At 31.1% G+C, this 15,316-nt stretch overlaps 1 protein-coding gene across 1 annotated transcript; it reads left to right on the forward strand.

Annotated features, from left to right (window-relative positions):
- On the forward strand, positions 8,336-10,517 carry LOC109348839 (probable N-acetyltransferase HLS1). The gene is made up of 3 exons (XM_019589417.1): positions 8,336-8,975; positions 9,145-9,368; positions 9,483-10,517. The coding sequence occupies exons 1-3, from the start codon at positions 8,802-8,804 to the stop codon at positions 10,345-10,347; spliced, it is 1,263 nt and encodes a 420-aa protein (XP_019444962.1). The 5' UTR covers positions 8,336-8,801; the 3' UTR covers positions 10,348-10,517.

Consider the following 15,316-nt stretch of genomic DNA (forward strand, 5'->3'; position numbering starts at 1 on the left):
CAATACTAGACGGATGCGCGGTCGGTCAATGAAATTTATCTCCAGTTTTGATTTTTGGATATTTTGATACTGAGGACTCAAATACAAATATTTGTACCTTAAAAAAGCATTACAAATCAATCTTTATTTTCATGCAATGATTCCAATTAGTAGATAACGGATCATTGATCGCTTTTAAGGTACACAAATAATATGAAATTTATCTTTCAATAATATTATTTTGACAACTATCTTTTGGGTTTTGTATGAGCTATTGATAGAAGATAAAAAATATAGTAGAGATTTAGATAATATTATTTGTAGTAAGAGAAGGTGTCAAATATGAGATGTACAAATAATACTATGTTTTATCTTTATTTACAAAATATTTATAAATAATGAATATCAATTATATAATATGGGAAGACTATAATCTTATCATACCTGTTCAGCAGGTCTTAATTATATCCATATATGGTTGGGTTTTAAACTGAATTCAATTAGTGTTGAGGTTCAAAAAATGATAAAATGATTTATCTTTACCTATCTATATTGGATTTTTCCCACATATACTCAAAAAAGCTGAATGAATCCAGATTGACTAATAGATGGTCCAGAATAAGGGAAATGTTTGATGTAGTTGGGCTGTTGGACTTTGAATTGACGTTTTGGGCTTTTACCAGACAAAAAAGTGGGTTTGTCTTAAGGAGAAAGTGGGCTTTTCGATTTTGGTGGATGCTTTCACTTTTTTGGTTGTCGCTAAGTTTACTCCGTTTATTATGGAAAATTAATTCCACCGTGTATATTTATATAGTTAAACGAAACAGAAAGGAGAGTAAATTGGGAAACAAGGGAATATAAACAAAATACACCTTCAATATTTTGCATTTTCTTCAAAGGAGGAGTTGATCCAATAATAATAGTAGGATTGAGTTGATGATACATTATCAGATTGAAATTTTATAATAAACAACACATTGGCATTTCATCTTAGAGAATGATAACGTCTTAAAATAACAGTTGCTGATGAGAAAAATCAAATTACTGATCACGAACAATTATTTACCGTATTTCTAAAAGAAAAACATATTATAGTTAATTATTAATTGTGTAGTGTATTTTGTGGAGTGTACGTTAATTATTATTTCTGACCTGTGAATAGCGTCATTCGCTAGTAGTTGAAGCCAAAGCGTGAGATCCAAAAGACAAAGATCCCCACTTGAACAGAAAATGGCAGAACACGGTTTTGTACCCATTTGATGGCAAGAGTCCTAGCATTCTCCACTTGTCGTGGATCATAGTCCCTTCGCTTCGAATATTTTACCTCTAATAGCCACATATTACTTGGAACTATTGAACCTTGTTTGCCTAGATTGCTTCACGAATCATGACACATGTTCCTAACCAATCCCATATTTGTCTATGTTTATGATGCTAAGTACTGTCCTCCCACAGATCCATAAGCTTAGGGGATGTGTCCCTTGGTTTTAAAGAGTATTGTTCCTAGATTAACTAAGATTGATGGTTCTCAAATCTAGTCACTAGATCCGCAGGTTATACTAATTAACCTTATTATGAGCACTCTCCATGACCGAGGATTTAGAATCCAAGTGCCAGTTAATAATTGGAGACAAAATTAAGACCATATAAATCCCGAGATCTTCTGGTTTGTGGGATATTTGGCATAATCCGATATCATGGAACAATACTATAGGGGACCATTTAAGTTACATAAAAAAATATGCACTACAATCTGTTATTATGGATCAGATCATTTGTTACATAAATCAATTGAAAATGGTTGATATTGAAATCTTTTTGAAAAATGTTGGATTTTTGTTCTTTTTGGTTTTCTGTAAGATAAACAAAAATCTGTAGATTTAAATATCAAGCAATATGGCCATGGTTGTCGACCACTAACCTTTTTAACTCCCATCTTTTTTAAATGGCGACATTTCAAGTTTAGCCACTGTGTGATGAGAAACATACATAAGAAAAAAGTCACCTAATATTTGTAATGTGTAAGCGTAGTCCCATCCAAGGAAAAAGGACTCCCAATATGCCTATACGTGACAAAATAACAAAAGTTATAATCAGATATTGAGGTTCAAAAAATATTTCATTTGATGCATAAGAATAATATTAAAAGCCTGACCAATTTATTATAATAGATGCACGGTTCGTAGGCTCCACCAGCTGATGATGATTTTGGTTTTATATTTAGATTATAATTAAGAGCTTGGCATTACCAAACAATTAAGTGTTGTTACATCATCATAACCCTTTAGCATACAGTAGAAGCTTAGTGGGAATTCTGTTGCACATCACTCACAAGTGGATTAGGAATATATTCTCCGATTTCATTTATGTTATAGTTAAGCCAAAATGTTCAATATCCCTTTATCTTTAAGTTAATTTTAGGCTTTCTCTGGTCTATACAATGTGCACGCGTCTTATTGTGTCACTTTCATGGATGAAATTAATTAGAGATGGTGGCCTTATCATGGCCATGTGGTGGCATACATGCATATGCATGTAGATGGATGAGTGAGAAGGTGGCGGTGGTGCATGACTAGGCGGTAGCCGGCAGGGTTTTCTCCATTTTGTTTGATGGAGAAATATTAGTATGTTAATATTTTTATTGTAGGTGAGACGAAGATGTGTTGTCTCCAAATACGTTCTCAAGTTTGTTTTGAACCAATCAAAATATACCATGTTAATTAAAGAAAATGTTCATGACTTTTTTCTATTTTTGCTTCATTTTGATTGGTTTAAGATAGACCTGGGGACGTGCTTAGGGACAACAGATCTTTTTCCGTTGTAGGTAAGACTCGAACCTTCAACTTCTTTCATTTTATTCCTTACACCTTGACCCAAATCGTTAGACCATCTTATGGCTCTCTTTTATAAATTTGTGGTGTATGAAACTCGAATCTGCAACCTCATTCATTCCATTCCTTACACCATTCACCATAGCTATCAGATCACTTTATAACTCCCTCAATTTTTCTTTGATAAATTGTGCATTTATTTATTTTTATCAACATTCATATCTACACACTCAACGATATTATTAGATTTACAAGTATTATTTTAGGTCAAAAGTTTAATTCCTGGAACAATAGAGATGCACGGAAAAATACTAATTTCTAAGGGATACCTTATTATAGGAAAAATAAAACATTCATATTTATGCAAGGAAGCACAAGACTTAACCAAGGGGCATCATTGTAAATTCAACATGGAAGTTGACTCAAGTCACAGTCTACAACAGGAAGCACAAGTAGCAAATCCGGCAATATCTTTGTAGCTCAGAGCCTCAGGGGTGCTTCTACAGTTATGCGGGGGTGAAAGTGAAAACTGGGAACATGCAAAGACAACACTGCTGTCCCCTGTTGTCGGTGAGTTCATAGTTTTTTTAACCTTGTTGGGTAAAAAAATCATTTTTGTACTACATTGTCAGTTTCTATTTTCCCATTTAACAATATTGGCAGTGCCTTTCCAGCTATATTTATTTTATTTAATTGTTCCTACAAATTAATTATTTGTTAATATATAATAATGGTTATATTATGGAGAACAAAATTCATGTTGATAGTTTGGATGATTGGTGTAAATGTCATTATTGTATTTGAATTGGAGCAATATGGAATGATGTTCAATCTTAAAGACCACATGACAGAGATAGAGATCATCTATTCTCATTCTTGTATATTTTTTTCTGTCTCAGTCTCATGAAAAAGTGACACTTCATTAAAAAAATTGTAAAAATATTCGATAAATTACTTAGAGAAAACCCATTAATTATGGACATGGAGACACAATCATTTTATATACCCATTCCATGTGATAGATGACCTCGAATGAAATGTCATTTCAGAAGAAATTGAGTATACTACTCATCGAGATAGATAGCTAGATAACAAAAGATGAAAAATGACGTGCAGCTTTTGATATATGATGCCAAACATTATTCTAGCACAAAAATATTTGAGCAATCGTAGGAGCCAGTGCTATAACCTAGTGTCGGAGTCTTAGCATACAAACTGCATAAAAACACACATAAAATAACAAATCTGAAAAATGACAAGCTCAAACATAGCCCACTGCTTAATCTCAATCGAACAAAGACTGGTTGTAAGGTATTTTCATAGCCACTACACACTAATAAAAAATATGTCAATTTCAAATATTTATTATTGTTGTTTTTAATTTATTATCACCGGTGCATGACAATATATGAGATATGATATGATACAATATATCTCGTTTTGCGTCACTCAAAGTATTATATTACATGCAGGATACACCCCTCCATAACAAGTTTAACAGCTACACCACCAAATTGAGCATAGCCGTTTCTCTTCTAAAAACCTCGCCGACATGCAAAGCTGTATATCACTTAAAGTAATAATCCAATGGGCAGACATAGTAAGAGGGGTGTTTAAAACATAGTTTTACGTATATGCCTATATGGTGGCAATTTTAATTCAAATGTTGCTGTAGGTACCTCGTGAAACAGGAGCATCCTGTTTAAGTGAGACAATGCACATTTTGCTTCTAGGGCAAGAGTGTCTCAGCGCTCTCATGCCCATTATCAACATTGATGATTTGTTGTAATATCATGATATTTTATCTTTATCGACATGAGAGAGGATGATCATCACCCGGCCCCTTTTCATAATTGATAAAAACTTTCACCTTTACAAAAATTATTAGGTTTTGTTGAGATGTTTTAAGTCTTAATTGTTTTTCTTTTAGTTTTTCTATGTTTTTTCTTTCTAAAAATGTGTTTAAAATCATTTCATATTTTTAAGTTGGAGAAATATATTATTTTTTCATTAATTTTGCACAATTATTTCAATGGCACAAGGTATAAAAAATAATAGAAGAATTTGGTAAATATTTTCATTATGAAATCACATGTGTTTTGGATAGAATTTAGAGACTTCACAAAGAAAACTGTCAAATAGCTAGAACCAATAAAAAAAGAATGTTATAAAACAAATTTGAACATAATCCAATCATTTTTATTCATCTGTTATAAAAAATTTATTTCTAAAAATATTTTGGTAAAAAATTATTAAATATGATACATGTCACACTTTTAGTAGTCGAATGAAATAATTTATCTCTTCATCATATAAAGATATATTTTATTTCTCGAGAATATAAATTATTATTATTTGAGTGTAATATTATTCTTATTTATGCACATTGAGTATATGATTCATAATTCATTTGTATTAGTTTTTATGAAGAGTCAATAATAATAAAATATTAAAGGTAAATTATATAATGATAATATATAAAATTTATTATTATCATTGTATGCATTTTTTTCTTATTTTTTGTGTAACCAAGAGTATTTTTTTAGATATATAGCTACCCAAACAAATTTATTCTTAGGAATTCAACCTTGAATTATTATTCTAATTTTCTAATACAATAATTGAGAATTGAAGCCTTACACTAGAAAACTCATTAGTGGAGAATGTAGAATATGTATGCAGCAAATAGAAATAGAAGAACCTGTAGTCAAATAAGGAATAGATCCAATAAGTAGTCCTCGAGCCTCACCAAAGCACCATCCACACTAGTTTTTATTTCTTCTAATCATGCATGGTCAACTTGCCAAAATATAATTTCCCATTTGTCGTAATCAATTTTTAATCATCCCTTAACTACTATATGATCCTTGTTCGTTCTCACTGAGGTAGACAATGTGCAAAGTCGTGGTCAACACGCTGTTTAATTGTTGTCATGTATTTGTTTAATTAAACCTAACCCCATTTCAAGCTTCACTGTCGTCGATTATTACACTCGGTTGGGGGGACCAATATTTGATTTAATCAGATTCCACATTTAGTTAACGTGGTTCCTCTAACCCTAATTTCTCCATGTGATAGCCAAGAAGAGACATGGCCAAACCACAAAGGTAATTGTTTGGTATATGACCTACAATAATGGTTGTGCTTCGCTACTAACAATATTAGTAAATTATATATGTTAAAGGTAAGAGGGGATGTACTTAACCTAATCTGTAATGAAAATAAACTTTTAAAAAGGGAACAGGATCTTTATCTTTGATCGTTTCCACGGAAATTTGTTCCTAACTGTTTTCTTTGTCTGTTCATTTTACATCTGGATGAAACACATAAACATAATATATACTTACGTAAGTGTCCAAGACCCATGTTCCGCAACTTGATTAGGACGATATGATCCATCCAAAATCTCAATATATATGACGTATGAGTTCGACAGTTGATCTATGGTTTTTATTTGAACGATGCTAATAAAATAAAAAGAATTGCGGTGCTGTCATGTTTTTTCTTCTTCATCTGTTCATTTTCCCGACACCTTAATTATTCCTCCTTAAAGTCTCTCAATTTTTTTTTGTTAATTTGTTATAAATTCATAAAATTGGTTAATGCAATTGGCAAATAACGAAACCATGGTAAAAAAGGACAAACATCAAACCTCAACCTGGAGGTTTATGCTAAAAAGAAATACGAGAATGATGAAAGCCCCCAAAGTTCCGCGGGAAGGAATCATCTAGTACTTTGCAATTATTTTTCTATCTTTAATCCTCATTAGCATGTTCAATCATCATCTCCTTTTTATTAGGTAATGTGTTGCTCTTTTTTTTTATTTAAAGATTCCTTCTTTTCTCTCTCTTTTTATAACTGAAATTTCATTAATGAAAGAACAAAATTGCAGCCAAATAGGAACAAATGTACAAGATACAATAAGAGAGAGGGAGATTTAAAAGCTAAGTAGCTAACCTCCCTTACCAAAGTCAGAATTTTTCTAATATACTGATTTCGATCTCTTTTTTATTATAAGAACATTTCCAAATTTCCAAGTATATTATTAACTTTATTAACAAGACAAGACATTAATTAATTAGCACACATTGTAATATGTGAAAGTCACATTCTAATCCAATTAGTCAAATTCAATTTAGAAAGACCTATGCTCTCTCATCCATATTTATTCAAATGACTCAAACTTGAAATATTTTTACAGAAATTAAACCCCAGTTACTACTTAAACGTAGTGTCATGCATTGTTGGTATTAAAAATTCCACACTTTTATTTATTAATATAAAACTCTTATATTCATAGCAATTTTATTAAACTCTTATTCAGTAGTACAAAAATATGAATTATGATATTGTTACACACACAAAATAGAAACACAACTGAAAATCACAACTTTTAAAATTTGATATATTTAATGCACGTTTTTCCATGGGAAATTTCTATTTTGGATTCTAACCATTCCCCTCTCCCCAAATTATTCTTCACGGCAAAATGAAAGTCATGTGAGATCTTCGTAACGTTGACATCCTTGCATGCATACAGTTTTTATATTACATATTTACATGCTTTCATTCAGTTTCCACAACATACTATGAAATATGAATCACACATTATATCAATAGTGAATAGAAAAGGGCTGGGAAGTCACTCAAAACAAGTGAACTTTATCAAATTAGAATAAAAATAAAAGAAACTCAAAAAACTGTTCAAATTCAAATTAATAGCAAAACCTTAACTAATTAATTTAATAATTTAATTATGAGACAAAAATATAGAATTACCCATGTAATACGTATAAAAGATTTCCATAATCCTATTACTGGGATTGAAATTCGTCAACTTATGGCATAATACATCTCTAATTTCTAAATTAAAGTATGTCTTTTATCGTCTATCACAATCCCTTATCTATAGTTTTGAAATGTAACCTTTAACACCTAACTCACATGTCACATAATTGATGTCCAAGAAACTCATGGAGTACTCACCGGAATCCCTAGCACTAGCAGAAAGAGATTGACCAACCCAAAATTAAATAGCAAATGGAAGATGCGTACATATATCCCATCCCACATGAAATATGCATGTGCATGTCTCATTTCACATGATTATTATAGTATATGCATATAAACATTATGTGGTTGAAAGTAGTGGGAAGAGAGTTTTAATTGTAATTATTAGAAATGGGGTATGATGGCAACGCGTCCAAACGCATAGCCTATGATTAAATAATTAATCACAAAACTACGCAGCCATAGCCGCCACTTCCTCTTCCCTATGCCCCTTTCCATGCCTTTCATAATGAATATTGATGATTGATTTCATTGAATTTGCTTTCCATTATTATTATGACTTGTCCAAGTCATACCGGGAGAAAATTATAAATAGCGAAAATAAAAAAATATGAAAAGACAAGGAAAGAGAAAAGGAAAAAATTAAACAGACAAGAGAAGAAACAAAAGATAAAGACATGATATGAATTATTATATAAAATTCGAAGAGAAAGCAAAAGGAAGTGGTTGTTTTTGTAGAGAGAAAATAGAAAAATAAAGAAAAAGAAGGGTTCAAAAACTGTCCAGGTATTTAAGCCCCGTAGGAGGACTTGTGAACTTGAACACCAGCGACTGAATAATAGAAGCAGAGATATCAAATTATTATCTTTATTTTTTCTATCATCTTCCCATCACTGCCTATTTTTCAATCTTATTTATTCATCAAATATCTGATTTTCTGAATTTGGGCCAACCTATAATCACGTAGGAAATCATTGGCACCCTGTCCCTACTATGCATCTCAAACTTCGAAACTTTGATAGCTAAGGTTTCTAGTTTTCTACACTTCGCACGTTTATGAGTCTTGAAAAGTCTGTCATGTCCTTACTCTTAGACCTTCTTCTCCGGTTCTCGTGTATATAAGGCATCACAATCCCCCTTTTTCTTCGTCCACACTTTCATTTGAAGCCTTCCATAATCAACATTATATTCTTAGCGAATATGAGTTTGGATAGCGTAGTTGTGAGAGAGTTCAACCCCAATAAAGACAGAAGGAGAGTTGAAGAGGTTGAAAGAATATGCGAAGTTGGACCCAGTGGCAAGCTTTCTCTCTTCACCGATCTCCTAGGTGACCCTATTTGCAGGGTTCGCCACTCACCTGCTTTTCTCATGCTGGTACATAATTATCTCCTTAAAAAACTTTTATTCATTGCCTTTTTTAGTTTCTATATATACTATTCATTCATTATCCACTGTTATTAATTTAACCTAGTAATCATAAGATGATGTAAAAATGTTAATGTTATTATATTTATACCTTTATCTTTCTATATGGGCTTATCAGGTGGCTGAGATAGGTGATGAAATAATAGGAATGATAAGAGGCTGCATCAAAACTGTGACATGTGGAAAGAAACTCTCAAGAAATGGAAAGTACAAGCACTTCACTACAACTACCAATAATAACAACAATTGCAATGACACTATCCAATCTACTACTCCCAAACACGTACCCGTGTACACCAAAGTCGCCTACATATTAGGCTTGCGCGTTTCACCTTCTCACAGGTATGATACAAAAGAACTTAATCATCTTAAATATAAATAATAACCGTAACGAATATAAAATTCTGATATTGATTATTAATTAATAAAAAAATTCCATTGTTTTACTTAATGCAGGAGAATGGGAGTAGGGTTGAAACTAGTGCAAAGAATGGAGTCATGGTTCAAAGATAATGGAGTTGAGTACTCGTACATGGCAACCGAAAACGACAACATAGCTTCCGTGAAGCTCTTTACTCATAACTGTGGTTACTCTAGGTTTCGTACACCTTCCATACTTGTGAACCCAGTTTTTGCTCACAGAGCTCACGTGTCACCGAAAGTTACCATCATCAAACTCACCCCAAATGACGCTGAATCACTTTACCGAAGTCGATTTTCTACCACTGAGTTTTTCCCTCGCGACATAGACTCAATCCTCAATAATAAACTTTCTCTTGGAACTTTCCTTGCTGTGCCACATGGCTCTTATACACAAGACACTTGGCTTGGTTCAAGTTTTTTCCTCTCCCACGCGCCTAAGTCGTGGGCCCTACTCAGTGTTTGGAACTGCAAAGATGTTTTCACGCTCGAAGTTCGCGGCGCGTCACGAACAAAGCGTGCCCTCGCAAGAACGACAAGATTGCTGGACAGGACTTTACCGTTTCTTCAGTTACCGTCGATTCCAGATTTTTTTAAACCCTTTGGGTTTCACTTTTTGTACGGGTTGGGTGGTGAAGGACCTAAAGCGGTGAAGATGGTGAAGGCGTTATGTGGGTTCGCGCACAATTTGGCTAAGGAACATGGTTGTGGTGTGGTAGCTACTGAAGTATCTTGTCGTGAACCGTTGAGGTTTGGGATACCACACTGGAAGATGCTATCGTGCGCAGATGATTTATGGTGTATAAAGAGGCTTGGGGAAGATTACAGTGATGGTTCTATTGGTGACTGGACAAAATCTCCACCTGGAATTTCCATTTTTGTTGACCCTAGAGATTTCTAATTTTGCTAGTTGCAAAGAATGTACGGGTTAATTATAGCTACCTAGCTCTTTTTGCTTATTTTCTTTTTGTTCATTTGTTGTATCTCTCCTTTTATCTTTCACTATGTTATGCTTAATTTCTTAGTTGTATTAATAACTAGTTTAGTTTGGTAGCTAGGAAGATGGTAACTGGGGGAACGGAATTTGAGTTTCCTTCGTATAGGTGAAGGAGTATCTTATCACGTTTTTTGGTAAGAATTTGCATTTTCTTAAGGAAAATTACATATCACATCCAGTTCCTAATGACCCAAAAATGGTACTTGGAAAGTATTCTAGTTATGAGCTTTAATTTTCATTTGATTTTTTGATAATTTTTTTTGAGATGTATGTACAAATAAGAGATAAAAACTAAATAATGAAGATAGTTTAATTATTATAAAATCTATAAAATATAAGATTTTGAAAATTGTTTAGAGGGATAACAGCAAACCCTCTAAAATAGGAATAAAGATCAGCTTCAATATCCAAGAGAAGAATACCGAAAAGTTTTTTTTTATTTTGTTTTTCATAATGAAAATATTATTTTATTATATATAAAATGATAAAAATGTTATACATATTATTTTTTATTTGGTTTTTTCAGTATTTGGAGACTATACTACTCCTAAAATAGAGTAGTTCAATACTCTCACTTATAGCAAACAAACACAATAGATATTTTCAGTTTAGTTTATAACTAGAATAGAAAAATGAAAATTAAAGCTCATAAGTCATAACTAGTATGCTTTTAAAGAAGCATTTCTGATAAATTCATGTGAATATAGTGTATAACATTACCAAAATATCTTGTATGCTAAAAAATTGCCAAATTTTAATATAATGTTATATATAAAACTAAAGCTTAGTTTATTTTCCTCACCAACATAACTTCCCCAAGTTATGTCACGTGATGTCCAATCTTTAACATTTTTGTGTGATGCTGGATAATAATAATAATTTTTTGAGAGTGTAAATTTTTTTAGTTGTTAACATATTATCAGTTAATAATATATGAATATAATAATCAATAAATATAATGGATGTACACTAACACCGTAAAAGATTTTACGTTAACGAAAACACAAAATTTAAAATTTTATTATTATCATGCAAAGTACTAAAAGAAATGGTGATTATCTTACCATATTCTAATTTGCTGTTTGCTCACTTCGCCTACAGCCTGTATCTCATAATTATATTGATGTTAAAAATAGGCAAGAAATTTAAGATAAAATATAACATAAAAAAGCAAGAGAATTTTATGGTATATGTAATATTGTACTACATATTTTTTATATCTAAAACTGTATAACATGCGACTGTGGAATGTTTTTCTTGTTTCTCACTCGTATCCTTATACTGGAGGTAATCATGTCCGAGTCGAAAATATTCACAGGTATGTGGAGCTAACTCTCCCAACGAATATTTTTTTTATCCATAAGACTCGAATTCTTGCTTAAGAGACCGGAACAGTTTATTCCATCTCTTTAGTTCTGCCTTTTTAATTTTCTTTTTCATCCATTGAGATCTGATTGAGCTGTGCGTCATTGAGTACGGTGCTTTAAACCTTTTGAAACGATAGTGAGATAAATTAATTAATAAAGAACCAACAAAAGAAGTTCACCAAGTGTTGGGTTGACGAGATAAACTATTATGAGGACTTAAAAAAGATAGCTTTTGTTTGGATTTATTTGGTTTTTGTTTTTCATATCATTTTTATTTTTTGTATGGGTGTGGTGATCAATTAAGAAATAGGTAACGCATTAAAGTAAGGTTGATAGTGTGAATGAGTAAACAATATCTCAAAAAAAAAAAAGATTAATGGTATATTTTCGTACTAAATCCTTCTATAAATTCTAATATTTACAACAAAAATTATATATATTAATTTAATAAATAATAAATAAAATATTATTTTATAATATATGTCTTTTTCTATATAAGGGTATATCATTCTTTATATAAAAAAATATACATATCCCAACAATAAGGCCAAATTGAAGGCTACTATGTCTGTAGCTTTTAATTTCTCACGGGGATTGCACTAAACTTGGTTATTAACAACTCACATGTGTCATGAGTTAGGAGGGTGGGACAAGGCTAGTTGGAGCAACAAATTAATGTGAACGCCAAGTGGCATCATTTTACTTCCTTTCTATTATCCTTTTCAATACATCTTTTTCCACTTTCTCTTTTTGCTAATGGGTTTGCCATTCACTTTAGTTCTTGTTACTACATGACCACTTGGAAATAGATTGTCATATATAATTGAGGAAAGAATATATATATTCATACTATTATTACATTATTATTAGTTTTTCAAAAAAGTAATAAAATAATATAATAGATGATATACTAAATATATATAAATCTTTATATTCACTATACATATATTATATTCTATACAATTTTGCTCAAGTTTGATGTATATTTTGAGACTGCAAATGATATTATATTGCTGAAGGATACATATGGAACAAAGACTCTGCTGTATGTAAGGAAATGATTGCATCGGAAATTTCCAAGTCCAACAGAAGGGATGGATAGCTCAATGCTCTGTATTGAAATGCTAAAAAAAGTCTCTTTAAAATTACTTACATCTAATAACAAAATAAATGAGAAAAATATATATAGAATAACAATGCATGAGTTATATATACTAATATTGCATTATCTATAATTTATATTTAATTATTATTTACTCTTTAAAAAATGTAACCGGAAAATGAATAATGGATTATGTAGGGATTATATATTAAATTTTATATTTTTGATGTATAAATATTACACTTAATAAAATACTTACATCTATTCCTCAAACCGTCATTAAATATGAGTTTGATATAATAGGTTATTAGCCTTTAAATTATAAACACATTTTTTAAGGATAAATTTTAATGTAATAATACTCCACATCCTAATGAAAATAACTTTTTTTACATTTAGAATAAGTTACATACGTTTAACTGTGGGATCATCAAGTAGTGTAATTTGCTTACTATCCTATTTAATTTAATATAATGTATGATATAAGGAGATAAATTATCTCCTTCAACCAATAAAATTATAACATGTATTATATTTAATTATTTTATAAAAAAAATATTTCTAAAACTAAACAAAATTACTAATTAGAAACGATAAGTTATCTCCCTACTACGATTATATATTTTATTCTATTAATTTAAAAATGGATAGATATTCTACAAATTGTAACCGATAAATTGACATTTGATAGTATATATCCTAGTACTGTGATGCGGAGGCTGCTTTGTTGTAGCCCGTACGTCACCAATACATGAAAATCATATCATCAATTAATCTAAAATTATTCCTCAATGAGTCACCTTAGTTTGTGAAAAATTTGGATATATACTAATTTGGTTCTAAAAATATTGAAATCTCAAATTACGCTTCTAATTTTTGTGTGGGGAAATTAGTTTTTTAAGTCATGATTGGTTATAAAAATTACATTTACTCCTTATTAGTTATCTAGACCAAACATTTATGTACTTCAAATTTGACTTGAGTTTTCAATGACATACAGAAATATGAACTTTTGATGGCCATGCTATGTAATCGTTAAAAGGGTTAATGACATATTAGATTTACTCCTTGTTATATACACCAAACAAGTTCCTATTTTCTGCACTTATTCTTATCTGATTCCTACCAAGCATATTTATCCTAAGAATTATTCAACTATTTCATGATAAAAAATAATAATACATCAAATGCTGAGTGATCTAATTAACTAGAGTTTTCCTCTTGACCAGTTATCGCATTTGCATGCATTGAAACCTTCCAGTGTTAGGTTCAAAAGTTTTCACATGCAAAAAGTGAAGAATTGGTATTAGTCATCTTCATACACTATAATATAATTGGTATTAGTCAACTGTGTATGAGATAGTTAAGCAAGGTTGGTGCATGATAAATGCTGCTTAAATGTGAAAAATTATATATCTTTATATAAATTCTTATACCCAATAAGAAATTAAACATAATTCAGACGTGAAAGCTCATTCTCCGTCACATTTTAGAGTTTAATAAGACTTCCACCAATTTGACTACAAATATTTAAATAATGTGACAATTAGGTCCTGATTAATATTATCATATAAGACTTCCCCAAATTTGACTACTAATATCTTAATATCATTATTGTCTGACAGCACAAACATAAGGGGGGAGCAATGAGGAAAAAGCATGCTTTTAAAAATATGTTTAGTTGTCTTATTTATGCATTTTCTTTCATTATTAAACTCTATGATCTGTGTTTGATTTAATTAAGCGTATGATCAACAATAGTTCAAGGTCAATTGCATGGCATACTAGTGAAGAAGGACAACAAGAACATAAAGAAATGGCCGAAAACCATGTGCCTGAAAAAGCAGTTATTTGAACCTTATATGCATCCAAGGTCACTAGGTCAACATAAACTATAACCAACCCTTATGTTGATAGCATATTACAAAACAGTTAAGCATATATTAGATTTTTTTGAAACAGATTAAACTAATGTTTGAAAAAAAACCTATTTAATTTAATAGATTAGAACTTATAAAATACTTATTAAGTCTATCTCTTTGAATTTTCTAACCAGACAAACACATATATAACCTTATCTATGTATTACAGTGTCACGTGCTCGTTGTCTTACAGTGTATGGCAGAAACTTTACTCCTTGTTCGACATCTATTCTATTCTGCCTAGTAGTACCGGAAGCAATTTTCTATCTCATTGGCACTTGTTCGGGGAGGCAAAAAATTTTCATCAACAATGGATGACCATTTGGTTTGTCACTATTTGGTCCTTGTGGTTAGCTAGAAACAAAATTATCTTTGAGGAGTCTTCTTTTAATCTTGATGAGGTAATGTTCATTATTAACCTTCATTCATGGAATCTTCTTAGTGCTCGATTCGAAGGGTTTTCTTTCTCCTTTTTGGAATGA

The sequence above is a fragment of the Lupinus angustifolius genome, chromosome LG06, assembly GCF_001865875.1.
Source record: "Lupinus angustifolius cultivar Tanjil chromosome LG06, LupAngTanjil_v1.0, whole genome shotgun sequence".
Lineage (NCBI taxonomy): Eukaryota > Viridiplantae > Streptophyta > Magnoliopsida > Fabales > Fabaceae > Lupinus > Lupinus angustifolius.